The sequence below is a fragment of the Leucopleurus acutus genome, assembly GCF_964270905.1.
Source record: "Leucopleurus acutus genome assembly, chromosome: 3".
NCBI lineage: Eukaryota > Metazoa > Chordata > Mammalia > Artiodactyla > Delphinidae > Leucopleurus > Leucopleurus acutus.
The window spans coordinates 5,416,165-5,440,885 of NC_139145.1; the positions used below are offsets into that span (position 1 = coordinate 5,416,165).

The window sequence follows — 24,721 nt, forward strand, 5'->3', positions numbered from 1 at the left end:
GTGCTCACCTGGGATGATTCCATCCTCACTCAGGGGACACTTGGCAATATCTGGAGACGTTGTTAGTTGTCACCCCTGGGAGGGGATGCTGCTGGCAGCTAATGGGTGGAGGCCAGGGATATTGCTAAACACCTTACAATGCACAGGACAGCCGCCCCCCTTCCCCCAGCAGAAAATAATCTGGCAGTAGTGTTACAAATATCATTAATGCTACAGTGGAGAAATTCTTTTTTTATTGAAATATAGTTGATTTACAATGTTTTGCCAATCTCTGCTGTACTGCAAAGTGACTCAGTTATACACATATATACATTCTTTTTTATAGTCTTTTCCATTATGGTTTATCACAGTATATTCAATATAGTTCCCTATGCTATACAGTAGGACCTTGTTGTTTATCCATTCTATCTTTAATAGTTTGTATCTACCACCTCCAAACTCCCAGTCCATCCCTCTCCCTCCCCTCTTCCCCCTTGGCAACCACAAGTCTGTTCTCTATGTCTGTGATTCTGTTTCTGTTTCGTAGATAGGTTCATTTGCGTCATATTTTAGATTCCACATATAAGTGGTATCATATGTTATTTGCCTTTCTCTTTCTGACTTACTTCACTTAGTATGATAACCTCTAGTTGCATCCACAGCTGAGAAATTCTACTCCTTATCACTCTGTTTTGCTTCCTTTCTCAGCACCTATTTGAAACCATATTGATATTTTGGGTTATTTTACTGATTGTGTATCTACCTCCCCCACGAGACCGTGTGCCCCTTGAGAACAAGAACTTTAGCCAGTTTACCCCCAGTAACTGTGCCAGAAACAGTAGGCTCTCAGGGTTTTTCCAAAGGGAGCGCTACTGACATTTCAGGTGGGGTGATCATTCTTTTTTTTTTTTTTTTTTTTTTTTTTTTGCGTTACGCGAGCCTCTCGCTGTTGTGGCCTCTCCCGTTGCGGAGCACAGGCTCCAGACGCACAGGCTCAGCGGCCATGGCTCACGGGCCCAGCCGCTCCGCGGCATGTGGGATCTTCCCGGACCGGGGCACGAACCCGCGTCCCCTGCATCGGCAGGCGGACTCTCAGCCACTGCGCCACCAGGGAAGCCCCGGGGGTGATCATTCTTGATGCAGAACTACCCCTCTCACTGCGGGATGTCTCGCTTTCCAGACCCCTTGAGAACTAAAGGCTAGTAGTGCGCCTCACTCTCATCACGTGACCAGGGGTGGGCAAACTTTTCCTGTGAAGAGGCAGATATGAATATCTTTGGCTTTGCAGCTGCTATGGTCTCTGCTGTGACTATTCAGCTCTGCTGTTTTAGTGTGAAAACAGCCATAGAGAATACATAAATGGGGGTGGCTGTATGTCAATGAAACGTTCTTTACAAAACAGGCAGCCGACCCATGGCTGTAGTTTGTGGACCCCTTCCCCTCCCCCATATCTTCAACCATCCCCTGAAGAAGGGTGATCGGGCTTCCCTGGTGGCGCAGTGGTTGAGAGTCCGCCTGCCGATGCAGGGGACATGGGTTCGTGCCCCGGTCCGGGAAGATCCCACGTGCCGCGGAGCGGCTGGGCCCGTGAGCCATGGCCGCTGAGCCTGCGCGTCCGGAGCCTGTGCTCCGCAACGGGAGAGGCCACAACAGTGAGAGGCCCGCGTATCGCAAAAAAAAAAAAAAAAAGAAGGGTGATCATATATCTGTTTCCCCCCAAACTCTCCCAGTTTTAGCACTGAAAGTTATACGTCCTGAGAAAACCAGGCAAAGCTGGATGATCGGTTACCCTACCAAAAGGATGGAGCCATCCTTGGTGAAGAATAAGTACTTGTGGAATGAATGAAGGGGCCGTGTTTGGGGATTTCCAATCAAAGTAGCTTCTCCTTTGCCCTCTTCCTCTGAACCTGCTCTCTGGAGTAGGGGATCCTGAACGTGCCCGATTCTTCCCTGCAGATGGGCTGCGCCATCATCGCGGGCTTTCTGCACTACCTTTTCCTCGCTTGCTTCTTCTGGATGCTGGTGGAGGCTGTGATGCTCTTCCTTATGGCCAGGAACCTGAAAGTGGTGAATTACTTCAGCTCTCGAAACATCAAGATGAGGTATCTCTGTGCCTTTGGCTACGGGCTCCCGGCGCTGGTGGTGGCTGTCTCTGCCGTCATACAACCACAAGGTTATGGGGTGTACAATCGGTAAGTGACATCCTTCTCTCTCCCTGAAAATCATTAACTTTATGTACTGTTGGTCTCAGGGCTGCCATATACAGTAGCACAGGTTGTGCACTGCACAAATCCAGGAGCCATTGTTTGCACTATAGTATCAGGGATGGTGGTGATGTAAACAATGAACTTGATGGCACAAGGTTTCAATTCGTGGACTCTGGAGCCAACCTGCTTGGGTCTGAATCCTGGCTCCACCACCGTGTTACCTTGGGCAAGCTACTTAAACTCTGTATGCTTTCATTTCATTATTTATTAAATGCAAGCTAATGACGTGACAATGCCTGTATCGTAGTGTTGTTGTGAGTGTTAAGTGAGTTATTAGCTGCAAAACATTTAGACCGTGTTGGGCACGGTGTAAAGCATTATAAATGTTATTTTCACCACCATCATTATTGCCATGGACTGTTTTAAAGTGAGGTAGGTTTATCACATGATTCTATGTGACAAGATTTTAGGTAGTATGCTAGTGAGCCCTAATTAAACAATATTTTTGTATTTATTTTGTAGGGCATTAGAAAAAAACTGCTGGCATATCAAACTCATGATTTCACAGACATGATTCCATTGTATAGACATGATTCCATTGTATAAGTAAAAAGTTGAGTCAATTTTGAGGGAAAAATTAGGTAAGTGACAGGACAAGTAGTATGTGGATAGGGTAGAGACTGTAATTCAGTGAGTTACTTCATTTCATCCTAGGATGGACCCTTGTTATTGTAATTTACAGATGAGGAAAGTGAGCCTCAGAAGGGTGAAAAGACTTTCTCACTATCACACAGTGAAAAAGTGGCAGGGTGAGGACTTGAATCTGGGTCTTTCCAATCCCAGGGCCCCTGTTTATCACCCTGGTGCTATAGGCACTTTGCTGAGCTGTGTTTGGGGGATTAAATATCTAGGTTTCCTCCCTGCCTGCTGATGGCTTATACTTCAGGTGAGGTCATGAGATAAAGGCTGAGGGAATGGAATTCATGTTAAAGGAGTGCCCTTCATAATCTAAACCCTGTAAGCTTTACAAATATATATTATCTCTGGTATTTCTCAACAAAATTCCTATGTTTCCACTGCGTACAGCAACACCATTCAATGACACTACAGTCTTAATACTGCCCTCTAGATTTGTGCGGTGCACAACCTGTGCTACGGTACATGGCGGCCCCAAGACCAACAGTGACTAAAGTAACCGCTTAATAAATGGTAGCTACAGAGGAAACTGAGGCTCAGCACAGTTGCAGGATTTGCCTAGGGTCACATACCTAGTAAGTGTCCAAGTTGAGTTCAGGTCTGACTGCCTTTTAAAAAAATATTCATTTATTTTTTTTGAAGTATAATTGATTTACAATGATTCAGGTGTACAGCAAAGTGATTCAGTTATACATAAGAATATATTCTTTTTCAGATTCTTTTCATTATAGGTTATTACAAGATATTGAATATAGTTCCCTGTGCTATGCAGTAGGTCCTTGTTGTTTACCTATTTTATATATAGTAGATAAATTCCAAATTTATCCCTCCCCCCTTTTCCCCTTTGGAAACCATAAGTTTGTTTTTTATGTCTGTGAGGTCTACCTTGTCAGGAGATAGTGGTGACAATGCAAGGCCACCACGATGAAGTGCCTGGTGTTGGTGTGGGTAGTATAAGCCCTGACACAGACCAGAGAGGGATGAGGGCATATGGGAGCTGGAAAGTTCACGGAAGCCTTCCTGGAGGAGGTAGATTTTGAATGAGCCTTGAAAGCTCTACTGAAATGTACACCTAAGTGAGGACAAATCTTGCCTAAGGGAGAGCTCAAGCTGTATTTGGAGAACAGATGGATTGGATTGGAAGAAGAGGAAATTGCAGGGGGGCATGGAATTTGGTGAATACCTTCTAGGTAGTAGGAACTACAGAAAGTTTTGGAAGAGAGGAGTAGCATTGGCAAGGATTTGAAATGATCTCAGGAGGCACTAGGGAGTGGGGAAGTGAAACAGGGAAGAGAAGGAGGAAATACAGGGTGCATTCCTGAGCAGGTCCTGCTGTAGGTAACTGGGGCTCAATCCCATTAGGTACCTCTGGGGGACTGTGTAGGGCACATACCACAGTTATCCCACCCACGATGTGAGGGAGCTGGCATATTTATCCAGCTACCTCCCATCAGCCATTGGTTGAGGGCTGCTCCCTGGGGAAACAAATTTTCTAAAGCTTTTAGTCTGATGCCCTCAGGCAGAGATGCAGATGCTAATGAGGAAATTGGCCCGTATTTACTGAAGTAGTTATCCTTGAAAGGATATGGGCAGCATTTTCTCATGGCGTAAACATTTTCTTGCCTTTTGATCACTCTACTACTGGTGACTTACATTCCAGGGAGAGAACATCTGGTTGGCCAAACTTGATTATTTTCCTTCTCTTTCTGGGGAAGGCACACTTCTGCTAAAGGAATATTGGGGTGCCGTTACGAAACATGGCAGAATAGTTGTCAGGTTGTGAAAACAGCCAATATCTACTAGAGGCATGATGGGAAAAGGCAATTAATTCTCCCTCCCTCCTTCCTTTCCCTTCCTCCCTCCCTTCCTTCCTTCCTTCCTTCCCTCCCTCCCACCCTCCCTCCCTTCTTCCTTTCTTCCTTCTTTTTCTCCCTTCCCTCCTTCCCTCCCTCCCTTTATTGCTTCATTCCTATTAACAAATAATTATGGAATGCCTCTTCCATGCCAGGATTTGCACTGAGTGCTGGGTATTCAGAGATGAATAAAACGTTCAAAGTCCAAATTCTCATGCAGCTCATAGTCTGGTAGGGGAAGATGGACAATTTACAATATATAAACAACTGAACAAGATAATTTATGATAGGTGCTATAAAAAAAAGCAGCAAGTTCTGTTAGGAAAGGACCACGGTAGTGGCTTTTCAGAGGAGGTGACGTTCGAGCTGAGATTTGAATGACAAGGTATACTAGTGGAGAGGTCTGGATAAAGGGGTTACAGAGGTTATGGATTGAGAAATGAGCTCCACACAAGGCATTAAGTGAATATTTCAGGAACATTCGCCCAGGAAGAAGGGCTGAAAGAGGAAAACTGAAACGTGACCTGGTCCATCATGAAAATTTTCACGTTGGTCTCATCTGCCAATATTCTCTCCCATTAGCACGTCTGGCAGGGTGTGAGTAATTTTAGGGTCAGGACTCTGAGACAATCACTGACTCCTGTTTTTCTCCATAGCTGCTGGCTGAATACAGAGACAGGGTTTATCTGGAGTTTCCTGGGGCCAGTGTGCACAATTATAGTGGTAAGCTGATTGCTTGTTGCAGTGTGTTTTGGAGGAGGATCAAGGAGACCCAAGGGATCAAGCAGTGCCAGTGGATGTTGCAAAGCTCTGGTCACTTATTCCTCAAAAGCGTGCACCACTCTGAACCTTGATTTCTGAGATTTCCAAGTTAGAGTGTCATTTCTTTGATTTGTAATATATTTTTTTAATGCCAGCGTGCAAATCCCCTGGAAGGGACCACAATCTTATCAATCCTTTGTGTTTCAGTAAGAATGGGTCTATTGCTCTCATCTGAGTACAGATGTTGAATAAGAGAAAAGGTAGGAAGAAATTAAGAGCAATTGGTTGGTGGTGTGGGGAGGGTTGGAGAGGGTAATGGTGGGAGAGAGGCAAAGGGAAATCTGGAGTTTTGTTTTTTTTTTTTTTTTTTTTTTTGCTGTGTTGGGTCTTTGTTGCTGCGCGCAGGCTTTCTTTAGTTGTGGCGAGCGGGGGCTACTCTTCGTTGCGGTGCACGGGCTTCTCATTGCAGTGGCTTCTCATGTTGCAGAGCACGGGCCCTAGGCACACGGGCTTCAGTAGTTGTGGCACGTGGGCTCAGTAGTTGTGGCTCGCGGGCTCTAGAGCACAGGCTCTGTAGTTGTGGAGCATGGGCTTAGTTGCTCCGCGGCATGTGGGATTTTCCGGGACCAGGGCTCCTGTGTCCCCTGCAGGCGGATTCTTAACCACTGCACCACCAGGGAAGCCCCATGGAGATTTAAAAAAAGTTTTATGGAGGTTTAATCGACAAAAACTATATATATTTAAGGTGTACAGCTTGATGTTTTGACGTAGGTATACACTGTGAAATGATCACCGCAATCAACCTAATTAACAAATCCATCACCTCACATACTTACCATTTTTTCCCCTTTTCTTTCTTTGTTGTGAGAACCCTTAAGAGCTACCCTTCTAGCAAATTTCAAGTATATACTACAGTATTGTAACAGAAGTCACCATGTTGTACATTACACCTCTAGAACTTACCTTGCATAACTGAAACTTTGTACCCTTAGACCAACATCTTCCCATCCCCTGGGAGCCACCCTTCTACTCTCTGGGAAGCCTGGGGAGGTTGAGTACCAGCTCCTTGCTTCCTTGCCTCCAATCTAGATTCTACAGTCCTGCAAGATGAGAGTCTTCTGACTCTCACTCATGGTGGCTTGTTTCCTTGAGTCATTTGTAATTGTTAATTGTGAGTTCATATTTGACTGAGCTAAATCTTGGGAATTCTTGAGGTTTTATTCCTCCAGAGGGGTTTTGCTTACTTCTATCAGGTTTTGGGGGTCCATGTGTGAGTTTCCTAGGGCTGCCATAACAAAGTATCACAAACTGGGTAGCTTAGAACAACAGAGTTTTATTGACTCACAGTTCTGGAGGCTAGAAGTCTGAAATCAAGGGGTCAGCAGGCCATGCTCCATCTGAATCTGTTTCTCCATCTGAATCTGATTCTTCTATAGGGAAGAATCTGTTCCCGTCTACTCTCCAAATTCTGGTAGCCTCAGGCGTTCCTTGGCTCGTAGATGTCAGTCTTCTCCCTGTATCTCTTCACATTGTCTTCCCTCTGTGCATGTCTGTCTCTATGTCCAAATTTCCCCTTTTTATAAGGGCACCAGTCATATTGGATTAGGGCCCACCCTAATGACTTCATTTTAATTTGATCATCTCTGTAAAGACCCTATATCCAGATAAGGTAGCATTCTGAGGTCTTGGGGGTTAGGGCTTCAACATATCTTATTTTTTGTGGTGGGGGGACATAATTCAACCCATGATGGGGCACTGGTCTTGATACTAACTTCCCAGATGCATCCAGTGGAAATAAACCAAGGTCTTCCAAGAGCAAGCAAAGGCTGTTTATTAGGAGACTGCTATGGTAAGGGAGTCAACCACTTGCATTGTCAAAGCGCTTGCATTGGTCAGAGACTAAAAAACAGGCAGATGAGTGGGAAAGCTTTATAGAGGAAAAAAGGGAAGGTTTCATGTGTGCCCTGCTTGGAGGCTGTAGGCATGGGGACCCTATGGGCAGGCTAACTGAAAGCAAGGCATTCTATGTGATTGGTTAGGACTACGTACTGGCTTTCTCCTTTTGGCCCTAAATTGGAAGCAGGGGCAGAAATGAGGGAGGCTGTCAATTATTAGTCAAGTCCTGGTCATTTGGGGTCAGTTATTGTGTGGCTTCCTGCAGTGGTTACTGTAGACTGTGGGTCAGAGTTCTATTTTTATAGATGGTCTGGCCATTATCCTTTTGTATATCCAATCTCTCCATCCCTTCTGCTTGACTCTGTAGATCAATTCCATCCTCCTGACTGGGACACTGTGGATCCTGAGGCAGCAGATTTCTAGCGTCAGTACTGAAGTCTCCAAGCTCAAAGACACCAGGTACCGTCCATCTTTCCTTTCCCCTCCTCTTCTAGGCTCCTTTCCTTCTTTCCCCAAATGTTCACTGAGTACCTTTTGTAAGCCTGGTCCTCTGCCCCAAATGGAATAGCACAGTGTCTAGATCAGGCTGTCTCAAACCTCAGCACTGCCACTTAAAAGCTGTGTGACCTTAGGCAAGTTACATAACCTCTCTGAAACTCAGTTTCCTCATCTGTAGAACAGAGATGCTAACACTGCCCATTTCGTGTGGCTTACGAAGCATTTAGTACAGTTCCTAGGAGGAGTGAGTGTTTCCTGTATTAGAACTATTAATATATTCTCTAATTCTTCTACTGTGCATACTTATATGTACATATTTACAAAACCAGAATCATACTATTTTATTTTTACAACCATTTTTCTCTTAACAACATGTAATGAATATTTTTCTATTTAATTAGAAATTGTTGACAATATATTTTTTTTATTTATAGTGTTTCAGTGTAAAGACCTAGCACAATTTATTTAAATCATCCCTTATTTATGGACATTTAAGTTGTTTCTTTTTTTTTCTTTCTTTCTTTTTTTTTTACTATTATAAACCATCCTATCTTGAAATACCCTTGTAGGCAAATCTTCTTACACATCTGTTGTTGTTAAATACAATAATAGTATGGAGAACAGTATGGAAGTCCCTTAAAAAACTAAAAATAGAAGTACCATATGACCCAGCAATCCCACTACTGGGCATATACCCAGAGAAGGCCATAATTCAAAAAGACACATGCACCCCAATGTTCATTGCAGCACTATATACAATAGCCAGGTCACGGAAGCAACCTAAATGTCCATCGACAGATGAATGGATGAAGAAGATGTGGTACATATATACAATGGAATATTACTCAGCCATAAAAAGGAATGAAACTGGGTAATTTGTAGAGATGTGGATGGACCTAGAGACTATCAGAGTGAAGTAAGTCAGAAAGAGAAAAACAAATATCGTATATTAACGCATATATGTGGAATCTAGAAAAATGGTACAGATGAACCAGTTTGCAAGGCAGAAATAGAGACACAGATGTAGAGAACAAACATATGGACACCAAGGGTGGAAAGTGGGAGGGGGGATGGTGGTGGGATGAATTGGGAGATTGGGATTGACATGTATACACTGATGTGTATAAAATAGATAACTAATAAGAATCTGCTGTATAAAAATATAAATTAAATAAAATTCAAAAAAAATACAATAATAGGCATGAAATTGCCTGAGTCAGAGTAGGTTGGATTGTAACACTGTTAGTATATATTGCAAATCGTTTTCCAGAAAATGTTTCCATTTACAATAGTGCTTGTTTACCTGCAGCTTTGCCAACACTAGTGTTTATCATTTTTATTGTTTTCCTGAATTAATATATGAAATTTACAATCTCATTATTTTAGTTTCATATATATATATTTTATCTTACAGATGTGGGACTTTTTCATATTCTTATAGGCCATTTGTTTTCTTAACTTCATCATTCAACTAAAGTTCATTTTAAGAACCTACTCAAACCAGACATTGTCTAGCTTTTATCAGCAGTAAACTGATAACGTCCTTTACTTATTTTCCTGTCAGTGTCCAATCCCTCACTCCTCTTGAATATTTTTTTAAAGTTATTTTGTAAAAGTTAGTGCAAAAAGTTAAAACAAAGTTAATACATACAATGGTAAGAAAAATTAAGTAGTGAAAAAGGGAACACATATAAAGTCATTCTCTATCTCTCCCCTGACCCCCTGGGTCCCCAGATCCCTCCTACCCTAAGCAGCCATTATTACTTAAGTTGACCTTCCTTCCAGAACATTCTATACTTATATATCCATTACATAAATGATAGGATACTATACGTATTATTCTGCACTTTGTGTTTTCCACATATTATGTAGCTTACATCATATCAATACCTAAGGTTAAAAACAACTAACAAGGGACTTCCCTGGTGGCGCAGTGGTTGAGAGTCCGCCTGCCGATGCAGGGGACACGGGTTCGTGCCCCGGTCCAGGAAGATCCCACATGCCGCGGAGCGGCTGGGCCCGTGAGCCACGGCCGCTGAGCCTGCGCATCCGGAGCCTGTGCTCCGCAACGGGAGAGGCCACAACAGTGAGAGGCCCGCATACCGCAAAAAAAAAAAAAAAAGTTTTTATAATCTACTCTTTATCTCTATAGATTTGTCTATTCTGGACATTTCTTATCAATTGAATCATACACTATGGGGCCTTTTGTGTCTGGCTTCTCTCACTGAGCAGCATGTTTTCAACGTTCATCCACGTTGTAGCGAGCGTCAGTGCTTCATTACTTTTTATGACTGAATAATATTCCAGTATACGGATGGACCACATTGTGTGCATCCGTTCATCTGCTGGTGGACATTTGGGTTGTTTTAGTTGGGGGATAAGTAAATAGGGAATGGCTGCTTGATAGGTGCATGGTTTATTTTTGGGGTGATAAAAGTGTCTTGGAACTGGATGGTGATGATGTCTGTACGTTGTGAATGTGCTCAATGCCACTGAGTTGCACGCTTTCAGCGGCCAAAATGGTTAATCTTATGGCATGTGAGTGTTGCCTCCAATAAAAAGGAAGTCTTCATAGTATTTCATATGATGGCTTCACGGTTCACTTAATGTGTCCCAAATTCTTGGACAGGTAGGTCCTTCTAGCCTTTAAATTTTTTTTTTTTGATGTATGGCTGATTTACAATGTTGTGTTAATTTCTGCTGTACAGCAAAGTGACTTAGTTTTATATAAAGATAGATAGATATATTCTTTTTTCATATTCTTTTACATTGTGGTTTATCACAGGATATTGAATATAGTTCCCTGTGCTATACAGTAGGACCTTGTTGTTTATCCATTCTATATAGAATAGTTTGCATCTGCTAATCCCAAACCCCAAATCCATCCCTCCCCCTCCCCCCACTTTGGCAACCACATGTCTGTTCTCTATGTCTGTGACTCTGTTTCTGTTTTGTAGATAAGTTCATCTGTGTCGTATTTTAGATTCCACATGTAAGTGATATCATATGGTATTTGTCTTTCTCTTTCTGACTTACATACTTTATCATACTTAGTATGATAAAAATGGCATTATTTCATTCTTTTTAATGGTTGAGTAAATATTCCATTGTGTGTGTGTGTGTATATATATATATATACACATAGAAATGTACACATATATACACACATATATACATATATATACAACATATATGTGAGATATATATATATACACAAACCACATCTTCTTTATCTGTTGATGGACATTGAGGTTGTTTCCATGTCTTGTCTATTGTAAATAGTGCCTTCTAGCCTTTTATTACTACAGACAATATTGCATTAAATACATGTGTCCACACATCTTTGTGTCCATGTGTATCTGTAGGCCAATTGCCTTTTCAATGTCTGTAGGATTTGATTTTCCTACCTCTAGGCTTGGAGCCTCTGTTCCACGTTTATTCTCACCCAGGTGACGGGTCACATGGTGGCAGCCTCAGGCTAAACCTGGGAGAGTGGTGGCCCATGAGGACAACAGCCACCTCCTAGAACCTTATCCTCTGCAAATCTTCCCCTCCAGGTTACTGACATTCAAAGCCTTTGCTCAGATCTTCATCTTGGGGTGTTCCTGGGTGTTGGGCATTTTCCAGTTTGGACCCATGGCCAATATCATGGCTTACTTGTTCACCATCATCAACAGCCTGCAAGGAGCCTTCATCTTCCTCATTCATTGTCTGCTCAACCGCCAGGTAGGTAGCTGCCGCCTTCCCAGTCCCCTTCCTTCCAGGGCTCATGCCTCTGCCCACACATGCCCCTGCATCTAAGAGTGATTCAACTCCCCGTGATGTGTCTCCACCTTCAGGTACGGGAAGAATACAGAAGATGCATGACCAGGAAGACCAAACCCAGCTCCCAGTCCGAGACCTCAGGGATCGTACTGTCATCCGTTCCCTCCACTTCCAAAACGGTGAGAGTCTGCATGTTGTACGCAGGTTCTGGTCAGACAGAATGTCTGCTTCTTAGCAATACTAGACAGCACTGTATGTTGAGTACCTACTGTGAGCTAAACACGTACACGGGTATTAACTCATTTGATAAAGTTTGGGCTTTAAGGGTGGGGGTTTGGGAGCCAGACTGCCTGGGTTTAAATGCCAGCTCTGCCCCTCGGTAGCTATGCAAACTAAAAGAGACAAAATCGTGACTCACAGATATAAAATAAGCATCTGTCAAGGATTTTATTCTGCTCATTAATCAGTGAGGGAAGCAGCAGGTGTTATAACTGGTTCACAAGAGAACGCAAAGAACAGATGTGTATGTGTATTACATCATACATATGTGTACAATGTACATAATGTACACATAACACATAGCACACATATAATGTACACAGTGTTCACAATGTATACATAACACATAATATCACTACTTTATATATATGTATGTTCTTGTGTTCTCTTTTGAACCAATTATAACATCTGCCTGGTTTCCTCATTGATAATTATATGTAATATATAGAACATATAATTATATATTATATAATTATACATATAATTGTAAATATACAGACATTATATATAATTATTCACATTATAATATGTAAATTTTATATTATATAATATACATATTATATATAAATTTCATATATAATATCTATAAATTATACATACTTGTATTTTATACATAATTATAAATATAAAGCCATTATATATAATTATTAATATATAATATAATCATACATATAATTATAATTATACAGACATATATAATTATTAGTATTATATAATATATTTAAAATTCATATATGTGTATTACTTATGTATTAATATATGTGAATTAAATACATATATAATCTCAATAATATTGAAATGAGAGTGCAAGTAAAGGAAAAACAGATTTTTCCATGAAATTATTTTCCATCACTGTCAGTTATTTAAAATTTACAGAATTGTAAAATAGCTCCACCATAGATCAGATAATACCCAAAGGGGTATCCTCTAACAATGCATCATTTTTGTTCGAAGCGCACATTTTCCTCTACACAATGGATCTCATCCAATCTCATGGCTACAAACACCATCTATTAGCAATCACCCCCAAATTATAAATAATGTGCAGTTTAGCCCCCTCTCCTGAATTCTAGACTCATATAACCTGCCACCTTCCAAATGCCCCCACTTAGATGTCTGATAGATGTCGCAGATGTAACACGTTCCAAATGAGCTTCTGATTCCCCTACCTCTCATTTCCACATAGGGTCCTCTATTTTTCTATTGCTCGCGAGTGAAGGTGTGAAGTTAACCTTGACTCTGCTTTTCTTCTCACTCTCTTCCATCTCTGATTCATCAGAAAATCCTGATGACTTTTTCTCAAAATGGATCAAGAGTCTGATCGCTTCTCTTTCCCTTCATTCCTTCCACTGTGGTCCAAGTCCAAGTCTCTAGCCAGGATGATGGAAATAGCCTGAAAAGGGTTCTTCCTGCTGCCTCTCTTGCCTTTTCCCTGCCCTACCTTTGGTCTATTCTCCCTACAGCAGCCAGAGGGCACTCGTGAACCCCTGAGTCAGGTCACATTCCTTCTCTGCCTACAACACTCCATGGCTCCCACCTTAGAGTAAAAGCCAAAGTCCTCCTGGTGGCCCACAAGGCCTTGTTTGATCTGACTCTCTTTTCCTTTTTGACCTTGTCTTCTATTAATTGACCTCTCACTTCACTCTGCTCCACCCTCACTGGCCTGCTCAAGATTCTTCAAACATGGCAGGCTCATTTCCTCCTTAGGAACCTTGAACTGAATGCTCTTGAATGCCTTGAATGTTTTTGTCCTGATACCTGCATGGACAACTCCCTCACTTCCCTCACGTCCTTCAAATCTTTGTTCCAGTCATTTCTTATCAATGAAATTTCCTCTGACAACTGTATTTTGTGCAGCCTCCTATTCCCCTACCCTGGTGTTCATGCTTCCTCCACGCACCTTGTCTTGATTTTCTTTTCCATGCTTTCCACTTTCTAACACTATAATTTCCTTATTCATCTCATTCATCTTTAATTTTTATGGTCTTCCATCCCCCACTAGAAGGTCTTATTTTTTTTCACTGATGTATTCCAAGCACAAGTAACTAAGATCCAGTGGCTTAAATAAATATGAAATTCTTTTTCTTGCAAGAATAGAAGTCCAGAGTTAGGTGTTGCTGGTATTGGTTCTGTTGCTTAGTGATGTTGTTAAGGATCTAAGCTCTCCCTAGATTTCCTTTCCACTGACAGCATGTTGACTTTTCATCAATTATTTTCATGGTTGCAAGATGGCTGCCATAGCTCCAGACATTGTGACCACGTTCAAGGCAGGAAGGAGAGGGATGGGGCAGAGTGGTAAACTCTCCTTTCAACCTTCTCCCTTTAACAGGAAATAATAGCTTTTCCAGAAGCCCCTTAGCAGATTTCCCTTTCACCTAATTGGTCAGAACTGCATCACATGACTACTCATAGTTACAAAGGAATTTGAAAACACAAGTATTCTGCTTTCTAGCTTCTAGAATGGGAATATCAATAGTAAAGAGGTTGAGAATAGCTTTTGGGTCTGCCAACAGTGCCTGCCCCACTAGGCGTAATCGCTGTTAACATTTAAATGTTTATCCTTCTAGTTTTTATTGCCATATTTATCTCTGTCTGTATTTATAAGACCCATGCCCACATAGATCTGATCCCTGGACCACATTTGTACTAATCCTGCCACTGTTTCTGATTCTGATTTCTCTCACAGGGTTAAAGTCCTTTCTTGCTTTCAAATACACTATGAAACAACGTTTCAGGAAAGCAGGTGCCTGCAGGAGCCTTCTCTGAAATCTTTTCTTCTTGGCTTAATATGGAAATGCAGGATCCTGCCAGCCCCAGAGCTCTCTGGGAAATTCGGATCATGGACGGATATGTGGGATGGTCTCCCCATGGCTTCATGCCCTGCTGAGAAACAAGAGCTCCTGTTCCAGCTTACCGTTTTATCTTCTGTGTTCTGCAACTCTTTGACTTTCCAGAGTTTTGCGGAGATAACGGATCGCAGTGCAATGGCGGGACCAAGAACTTCTGGCTACCATTTTGTTTTGTCCTAAGTCCATGGATGTGTGGCTTCAAGAGTGCCTCTCCAGCATCTATCACATGCTTGACACAGAGAGTAGCCCTCAATAAATGATGTGTCTTCTGACTGACTGCCTTACCTTTCAACAAAGAACCCTCCTGCTTTTATAGAAATGGTCAGTAAAATTGTAAGGAGAGCCTCAGGGGATACATAAAGCACACACACCTATAGGCAGAAACACTTAAAAGAGTTATGTTGGTAAGTAGGAGCAGTCAAAGGGAATTAAGAGGTACAAACTTCTAGGTGTAAAATAAATAAGTGACAAAAATGTAAGGTTCAGCAGAGTGAATATAGTCAATATTTTATGATAACTTTATATGGAGTATAATCTATAAAAATATCAAATCACCATGCTGTACACCTGAAAGTAACATAATACTGTAAGTCAACTATACTTCAATTGAAAAAAAAAGAAGGAAGTGAAAATTCAACATGTAGATCTCCCCTCTGTGGCCACTTTAATAGCTCCCTAATCAAAGTGTAGTCTGTGGACCAGAAGAATCAGCCTCACCTTGTTAGAAAAGTAGGACATCAGGTGCCACCCCAGATCTGCTGAACCAGAGCCTGCATTTTGTTTTTTACTTTTTATTTTGTTTTATTTTTGTACTTTTTGGCTGCGTTGGGTCTTCGTTGCTGTGCACGGCCTTTCTCTTGTTGCGGTGAGTGGGGGCTACTTTTCGTTGTGGTGCACAGGCTTCTCTTTGCGGTGGCTTCTCTTGTTGTGGAGCATGGGCTCTAGGCATGCAGGCTTCAGTAGTTGCAGCACATGGACTCAGTAGTTGCAGCACGTGGGCTCTAGGGCACGTGGGCTTCAGTAGTTGTGGCGTGTGGGCTCAGTAGTTGTGGCTCGCGGGCTTTAGAGCACAGAGAGCCTGCATTTTAATGAGATCCCCAGGGGATTTGTGTTGTACTCATGAATGTTCTAGAATATTCTAGAATATTCTTCTGTTTTCCATGCTGATAGCTCAGCTTGTCTTTAAAGCCAGAAAGGAAACATTTATTTTGGGACTTTACACCTGCCAGTCCCTCTTCCTATGACATTTTTCCTCAAAATCTGATTCATTGTTATCCTCTCTTTGAGTCTCAGCTTAGTCATCACTTCCACTAGGAAATATTCTTTGAATCTCTCTTTTTTAAAAAAGTGAAGCATAGTTGATTTACTATATTATATTATTCTTTGAATCTCTTGAAGTAGGATTAGATATCATCTCTGTGTGTCTCCTAAGGCTTTGTTGAGCTGAAACAAATAGACTGCCAGATATTTCTCCAGCAAAAATGGGTTTATTTGGTATCAGTGGAGAATTGCAATTCAGGGTCTGCAATATGCAACGTGTGATGAGCCACATGCAAGTTCCTGTACAGCAAGGGAAAGAGAACTCTTTTAAAGAGAGGAAAAGGAAGTTAAGAGGGCTATAGTAAACAAAGAGTCCAAGGTTTTTATTGGCTGAGTCCTTGCCAGGAAAGAAGAGAAGTCTTTCTTTTTCTTGGGCTCTGCTATCAACACAGGACTTGAGAACTCCCTTTTTTAACCTCCCAAATCTATTTACTTTAACTCTCTGTTTATTAATTCTTTTTGTACAACTTCATGCTTTCTAGCCCTGTACTATAATTTCCCTTTTTTTTGGGGGGGGGGTGTCTCCAACAAACTCTGAACTCCATCTGTACAGAGAATTGTATTTAGTAGGTTCTCCATAAATACGTTGAATGAATGAGGGAATGAATGAATTCTCTCCTTTTTAAGCTGAGACCCAGAGAGCTTAATACCTTTCTCAGCATTACACAGCTGTAGGTGGCTGAGCTGGGCTTTGAGCTCTTGATAACAGAGCTCCTCTTCCAGACCCCTGGCCCCTCGCCTTCTCTTCCTTTGACCTCAGGAATTCTTGGGGACACAGAGAAGAGACTAAATATTTACTTTGAATCAACTTACCACTTAGGATTCAATTGGCTCAGTAATAATCATGTGTTGGACAATTTGATAGCAACATTAAACTTGGTTGTCAGAGGCTTGGTTTTTGTCATTTGTGGCAGCCACAACTTGGGAGGGGGCTGACACATGTTTACAAACAAGGGTTCATTTATGATAGGTGGGTCTTCAATGCTTGGCTTATCCAGAGTGTTCAGTACAGCAGTGACAGTTCTAAGGGATATTGAAATGAGATTGCACAGCTCTTACATTTAGCCAATATAGGTAGATTGATTGCATCAGTGGCCTCAAGACGTGTCTCCATGTCTCCACACCCCTTCCCCTGCAACTTTGTAACTCCTTCCCACTCTGACTCAGACTTGGCTTTGAGACTTGCTTTGGCCAAAGGAATATTAGCAAGGGTGACTCAGAGATTTCAAAAGTGAGTGTGCCATTCTTTTTTCCCTTTACATGGTTAATCTTGCTTGATTTTGCATACCTGCCTCTGCCATGAGAATATGCCCAGGATAAACTGCTGGACATATGTGAGAAACATATGGAAGAGAGTTTAGTAATCCTATTATACCAGCTGAGGTTTTCCATAATCAGCCACCTAGCCAACTTGTAGCTGACTGTGGTCATATGTGTGAGCCCAGCCAAGATCAGCACACTGCCCCAGCCAACCCACAGACTCAGCAGCAACAATCAAGCCTCATTTTTTTCAGACACTTAGTTTCATGAGTGGTTTGCTATGAAACATTACTTGTGGCAATGGCCCCATCTGACACAGTAGCCAATGGGTTGTCAACATTTTGCATTTGATTGCAACAACTTGAAATAGACAAAGAGAAAGGTTGGATCTCCATTTCCTCTTAGTTATTAGGACCTATAAATCTATCATGGTTGAATTAAAGTTCTTTCTGAAGAAGATTTGTGCAAGGCTTTATCTGTTTCTGCAACAGTGTTACATGTTGGTCTAAAATACAGTCACCTCCAGGAATCCTATATTTCTAAAGTAAGTGGGTAAAGTTGTGATCTCCACAATAGGATTTTTTCTTACTATAAACATCAAGCTTGGTGTATTTATTCACCCCCATGTCTCATATGCCTCCACTAGAGAGAGAAAAGAGACTTGGGATAAAACCTGCATAGTTTTTAAATCCCATAAAGTGCAATAACATTGTCCTCTTACAATCCAAATAATTTATGGCGTCCTCCCACTGCAAAATACAAATCCATCCAGTCAAGTAATATTTATTGACCACTGACAATGTGCCTTCCCATCCCAGATCATTAAAGTAGTTGAAAAAAATTGAAAAGTTGAAATGTAAGGATATTAGGATGTAAAATATTATTTTAAATTTAAATATTTTATTTATAACAACCAGAATTTATGAAAATTTTACTTTCTTTGTTTTACTAGAAGCAAACTCATCAATAATATTTTCAAAATCAAGTTCTAGGGAAAAAAATGAACCTTTAAAAAGTATATTTAAAAAGAGTATGTAAAAATGTTTGCAAATGAAGCAATTGACAAAGGATTAATCTCCAAAATTTACAAGCAGCTCATGCAGCTTAATATCAAAAAACCAAACAATCCAATCCAAAAATGGGCAGAAGACCTAAATAGACATTTCTCCAAAGAAGATATACAGACTGCCAACAAACACATGAAAGAATGCTCAACATCATTAATCATTAGAGAAATGCAAATCAAAACTGCAATGAGATATCATCTCACGCTGGTCAGAATGGCCATAATCAAAAACTCTACAAACAATAAATGCTGGAGAGGGTGTGGAGAAAAGGGAACCCTTTGCACTGTTGGTGGGAATGTAAATTGATACAGCCACTATGGAGAACAGTATGGAGGTTCCTTAAAAAACTACAAATAGAACTACCATATGACCCAGCAATCCCACTACTGGCCATATACCCTGAGAAAACCATAATTTAAAAAGCGTCATGGGGCTTCCCTGGTGGTGCAGTGGTTGAGAGTCCGCCTGCCAATGCAGGGGACACGGGTTCGTGCCCCGGTCCGGGAAGATCCCACAGGCCACGGAGCGTCTGGGCCCGTGAGCCATGGCCGCTGAGCCTGCGTATCCGGAGCCTGTGCTCTGCAACGGGAGAGGCCACAACAGTGAGAGGCCCGCATACCGGAAAAAAAAAAAAAAAGGCGTCATGTACCAAAATGTTCATTGCAGCTCTATTTACAATAGCCAGGACATGGAAGCAACCTAAGTGTCCATCGACAGATGAATGGATAAAGAAGATGTGGCACATATATACAATGGAATATTACTCAGCCATAAAAAGAAACGAAATTAAGTTATTTGTAGTGAGGTGGATGGACCTAGAGACTGTCATACAGAGTGAAGTAAGTCAGAAAGAGAAAAACAAATACAGTATGCTAACACATATATATAGAATCTAAAACAAACAAACAAACAAAAAAGTTGTTCTTGAAGAACCTAGGGGCAAGACGTGAATAAAGACACAGACCTACTAGAGAATGGACTTGAGGATACGGGGAAGGGGAAGGGGAAGCTGGGACAAAGTGAGAGAGTGGCATGGACATATATACACTACCAAACGTAAAATAGAGAGCTAGTGGGAAGCAGCCGCATAGCGCAGGGAGATCAGCTCGGTGCTTTGTGTCCACCTAGAGGGGTGGCATAGGGAGGGTGGGATAGGGAGGGTGGGAGGGAGATGCAACAGGGAGGGGATATGGGGATATATGTATATGTATAGCTGATTCACTTTATTGTACAGCAGAAACTAACACACCATTGTAAAGCAATTATACTCCAATAAAGATGTTAAAAAAAAAAGTCATGTCTGATTTAGCATTTGACACAATGACAAAAAAAAGATGTTAAAATGAGAAGTAAAAAGCAAGCTTAATAAAATGTTATAGCATTCATATTAAAAAATAATCTCTAGAGTAGGTATCATTTCTTGCCTAAGCGTAAGCAATGTAAGAAAATATTATAACAAAAAACATAATCCCCCCAGACTACATTACCTCTGTAGAATTCAATAGAGAAATCCCGACAGAGATTGAAGTGTACAAAGGTAAGGAAAAATCATTTTTCTTGTCACATGAAACCCAATCTCTCACTCACAGAAACGTTTACTCTTGTCGTTTTTGTCTACCAAGAGTTTAATAGAGTACAATGTTCATCTAACAAAACATCTCAGTCCAGAAACATGGTTGACACTTAGAGGCAAGTAGAACGGAGGGCTGTCCTGCAGTGAAGCACTTCCCAGGGGCCGCAGCGCTCGGCTTCTTCAGGACAGTCTCGTCCATTTTTCACCTAGTTCTCAGGGCTCCCGGCTCTCTCTGTCTCCCTGGCAAGCCTGTCTGCCCTCAAGGCCATACCCAGTCTCTCCCTTGCTCTTTTCACTTTCCGAGCCTGTCGGCGAATATCTGCATATGTCACTCGTTGCCTGTAGAGGGTCTGTGGGAGGAAGAGACCCAATCCTGGGATCATCTCTGCCCCGTCTGAACACTGGGTAGTGATGGCTTCAGGGCTGGTGTGCAGAGACCCGGCACCAGCACGGCCCAGGGATTCACCAGCACCACGCAGGGCAATTACTCCGAAAATAATTGCGCTGTCCAACGTGCTGAAAGGTTCTCCTTCAGGGCTGTAGACCTGGAGCCCCTGCAGTCTCCTGAATGCACAGGCTTGCTGGGGCTTCTCCAAGGTCCCCTCGCATCGACGGCGCCTGACTGCATTGTCAGGATGAGAAGTTATCTTCGTGACTTGCCTCTTGAAAATGCAGCTGGTCAGCCTCATAGGAAGTGCAGTTCCTTCACGATGTCTCTGCTTGGCCTTGGCTAAATGGTCTTGTCTTTTCTTCTCCAACGTCTCAGGCATCATATTTCTTTTGAGCTTCCCCTGTGAAAACAAAACGAAATGTAACATTTGAATAAAGTGGGGGATGAAACCACTGCCAGTCATGGAGAATGTCCTCAGCTCATTTGGATAACCACTCTCCTGTCTCCCTAGAGAAATGAATCTCAATTTACTCTGCATCACAGTCTTTCAGAGGGTTGTTAGAACTCAGATTTCCGGATCTCAATGCAAGTCAGTCTGGGGTGGGGACAAGAAATTGCGTTTCTAGGTGATTCCAACTGACGCTGATGCTGCTAGTACCGGCACCACACATTGAGAACTGAAGCCTGGGACATCAAACAGATAGGAGTCAAGGACAGAAATCTCCAAGTCATTGCCCAGTACCCATTCCAGACTTTCCCCTCCACCATCCTCCTTTGAGGATGTTTTCCTCTTACCACCCCTGTCACTGTCAACTCCACACATGCTGGTACCCCCTAATCCAACACTATCTGGACAAAGAGATCACAGGGTTCTTTGAATACCAAGACATTATACTTTTTTATATCTCTTTTGTACTTTGCTTTAAGACATGCAATCACCTAGTTTTCATAGTTCTTTAGTGCTTCATCTTCAGTGAGATCACGTACCTCTCAACACTCCAATACTTTTCTTTCAAACCCAAGTCCCATCTTCACTCAAATATCCTCCTGCTCATAACATAACTTAGAAAGGCCACATTCTCATCATAAAGTTCCTTTTTTCCACTGTAAATAACTTTTTTTTTTTTTTTTTTTTTTGCGGCACGCGGGTCTCTCACTGTTGCGGCCTCTCCCGTTGCGGAGCACAGGCTCCGGACGCGCAGGCTCAGCGGCCATGGCTCACGGGCCCAGCCGCTCCACGGCATGTGGGATCTTCCCGGACCGGGGCACGAACCCGTGTCCCCTGCATCAGCAGGCGGACTCTCCTCCACTGCGCCACCAGGGAAGCCCTGTAAATAACAATGTTTACTCCCTGACTCCCATCCTCCCCTCCTCCTACTCCTCTCTCTACTATCTCAACACAACAATTGATGCTTCTTAGAAGTCGGTCCTGCTCTCACATCTGTTCTACATCCAAACCTTCTTCTAGGCAATCCCATCCGTTCCCCTGCCTTCAAATACCATTAATGAACTAGCAATGCTCACAGATTCACCGATCTGGCTTCAACTCTAAGACCCAAATATCCATCTGCCTACCCACCAGATCAGTGATAATATCCATGACTCAACTCACTGTGACCAGGTCCCAAGTTGAACCAGCCAATTCCCCAAATAGTTCATCCTTATCTCAATGTCTCCACAAACTCACTTGTTGGAAGTAATATCGCATTTGCCCCTGAATGGCATTCTGGACGCCCTACCAACCCACATTCTTATACCAATTAGCCATCCATTTGCCCTCCTGAATCCACCTGAAGATTCCCAACTTTTGAATATTCTTGAGCACCTTTCATTTGACCTACAAAATGCCACAGAATTACCTTTCCTGTTCCCATATCAAAATTAATCTTACATTTTCTCTGTGTAAATTTTTTTAATTTTAATTTTATGTGGCATATTATGTACTTATTCGAGATTGCTTTTCTCAGTAAGTTGGGTACTCAATGAAGAGAGGATAATAAGAATTTTAATGTTTCCACTGATATAGTCATTTAGTGCTTTGGCTTTCCAAGGTGCTCAGATATCTTTTTTTAAGAGAAGTTATGCAAACTCCAAAAACTACTTTCCAAATTTTTCTAATAAATGCACACAACTACAATGATAAAATGAGTTAGTCTGTTTTGTGGTGGACTGCAATCAAAGATTTCAATCCTTTCTCTCTGTGATCCATTCTAAGTCTCCTCACAATAATCTGTTTAAACTGTGAACCTAATCAGTGCACCTTTCCTTTTAAATCTCACACCTCTGTCTTCGAAGATATTTTTTTAAAGGGAAAACATAAAACTCACTTTATTCCTGTTGTCCTGACATTATAATTAATACTACCCCTTTCATTACTCAAAATGTAATGAGGGGCTTCCCTGGTGGCGCAGTGGTTGAGAGTCCGCCTGCCGATGCAGGGGACACGGGTTTGTGTCCCAGTCTGGGAAGATCCCACATGCCGCGCGGAGCGGCTGGGCCCGTGAGCCATGGACGCTGAGCCTGCGTGTCTGGAGCCTGTGCTCCGCAACGGGAGAGGCCACAACAGTTAGAGGCCCACGTACCGCAAAAGAAACAACCCCCCCCCCAAAAAATGTAATGAAATGTTTGATAGAAAAATGTTTGATAGAAAAATGATCTGCCTATTTATAGAGCAGCTGTTATATGCCAAGTTGTGTACTAAAACACACTACTCGGAATTTAACTTAACAAGGTCATTGCCCTAGATTATTTTAATCTTGGTGAGAGAAAAGGGTTATAGACTAAGGAATGTCTAGTAATAGCGTTAGGTATAATTAGGTGCTATGATCTATAGCAAGGCCAACACAAAGACAGAGAGGGAAGGAGCGGAATAGGGAGGAATAGAAGAGAGAAGGGAGAGTAGGAAAAAGAAATTAACTACAATGATGGATGACAAAGAAACTGGAGAGCCCTATTTGAAGCAGAGAACAGAATTTTTTTAAAAAGAAAAAAAAGACCAAACACATTGTGGGCAAATAATTGTCCATAGAGGAGAACGATTTAAACACTCTAGGGCCAAATACTACTTCCACTACCTAGTGATTTTGGTTAAAACACACACACACCCCCCACACATTTCATGTATTATCCAAAAAAACTTCATATACAAAAATATACACAATCTTGACTATTTCTTAAGAAACATTAACACCTGGGAAATAACTTTCAATGAGATACCTTCTTGTTTTTCGAGCTAAATTCTGCTAAATTAGATTTTACAGAAGAAAACAGCATCCTAATGTACACTCTTGCCATCAGTATGGATTCCACACTCACCGGAAGAGGCTGGCTTGGAAAACTGGTCCATTCAGGTTCCCCCATCTTCCGAGAGCTGTCCTTGGACCCACCCTTGAGATGCAGACAGCCTGTGTCTTGCTGGAAAGTGCAGTGAATTCTGCCTCTGATTCCCCCTTTTATAGGGGAAGAGGGTGGACAACCCAATCAGGAGACAACCCAATCAAGAGGACACACTCTATCTCAGATCAGAGGCATTGGAGAGATTCCCAAATCTCTCCACACAAACACAAGAATTTGGCGCTATTGACAATATTAGACACTATTGAATAATATGAAATACTATATGAAAAAATTTAATACATTTGTGAATGGGGGTGCTGTTTGTACTTTCTATCAAAAATTTAATGTTTCCTTTTTCACTCAGTATGGATACCTTCTACAAAAAAAGTTATGGACGTTCCTATATGCTAAAATTTCCACACAACTTATGTTTTCATAGAAAAAACTACAGATTGTATAAATGTTTATCAATAAAAGAATGTCCAAAATATTTACTCACAAGTCTATGAAGTCTATATCACAGAATCATTGAAAAGGACTCAATAGTTTGTACATTTACATTTCACCTAATTACTGGTAAATTCGAGATTATTTCAACCGTCTTACTCCTTCCCTACCCTCTGACATAAACAGTCTCTTTACTGTCTTTATTTCACTATAATTTAATTCTTTTATTTTTACATTTTCTCTCTATAAACTTGCTAGTTGCAGTCATATACAGAACTTGTGAAGTTACTTTAGTGATAAAATTCTGACTCCTTTAACTAATATAGACTAATCCAGTTAATTGCTCTTACCACATCTCCCAAATGCTAATACCTTAGAACACTTTTAATTCCATTTCAGCTTTCCTGACTTTTCTGTTACTGTTGTCATGCATCTTAATTCTACATGTATTTTAATCTCCATGAGAGAGTTCCAGAATTGCTTTATGAAACAAACTTCACTTATATTTATTTCTAAATTATTCTTTTCTTTTCTTTTCATTTC

At 41.6% G+C, this 24,721-nt stretch overlaps 2 protein-coding genes across 5 annotated transcripts in view; one reads left to right on the plus strand and one right to left on the minus strand.

Annotated features, from left to right (window-relative positions):
- The window catches only part of ADGRE1 (adhesion G protein-coupled receptor E1), a 48,099-nt gene extending 33,014 nt beyond the window's left edge, over positions 1-15,085 (plus strand). For all 4 annotated transcript variants that reach the window (XM_082835787.1, XM_082835784.1, XM_082835785.1 and 1 more), the window contains 6 exons: positions 1,936-2,171; positions 5,392-5,458; positions 7,761-7,852; positions 11,449-11,617; positions 11,731-11,835; positions 14,622-15,085. In XM_082835787.1, the coding sequence (XP_082691913.1) occupies positions 1,936-2,171; positions 5,392-5,458; positions 7,761-7,852; positions 11,449-11,617; positions 11,731-11,835; positions 14,622-14,627 (675 nt within the window). In that variant the 3' untranslated portion in view covers positions 14,628-15,085. The remainder of the gene's footprint in view (positions 1-1,935; positions 2,172-5,391; positions 5,459-7,760; positions 7,853-11,448; positions 11,618-11,730; positions 11,836-14,621) is intronic.
- Positions 15,086-20,210: 5,125 nt separating this feature from the next.
- LOC309959963 (methyl-CpG-binding domain protein 3-like 2B) lies at positions 20,211-23,755 on the minus strand (the record flags this gene model as incomplete). Its single annotated transcript, XM_082836502.1, has 2 exons — positions 20,211-20,795; positions 23,711-23,755. The coding sequence occupies 2 exons, from the start codon at positions 23,753-23,755 to the stop codon at positions 20,211-20,213; spliced, it is 630 nt and encodes a 209-aa protein (XP_082692628.1).
- Positions 23,756-24,721: the final 966 nt, after the last annotated feature.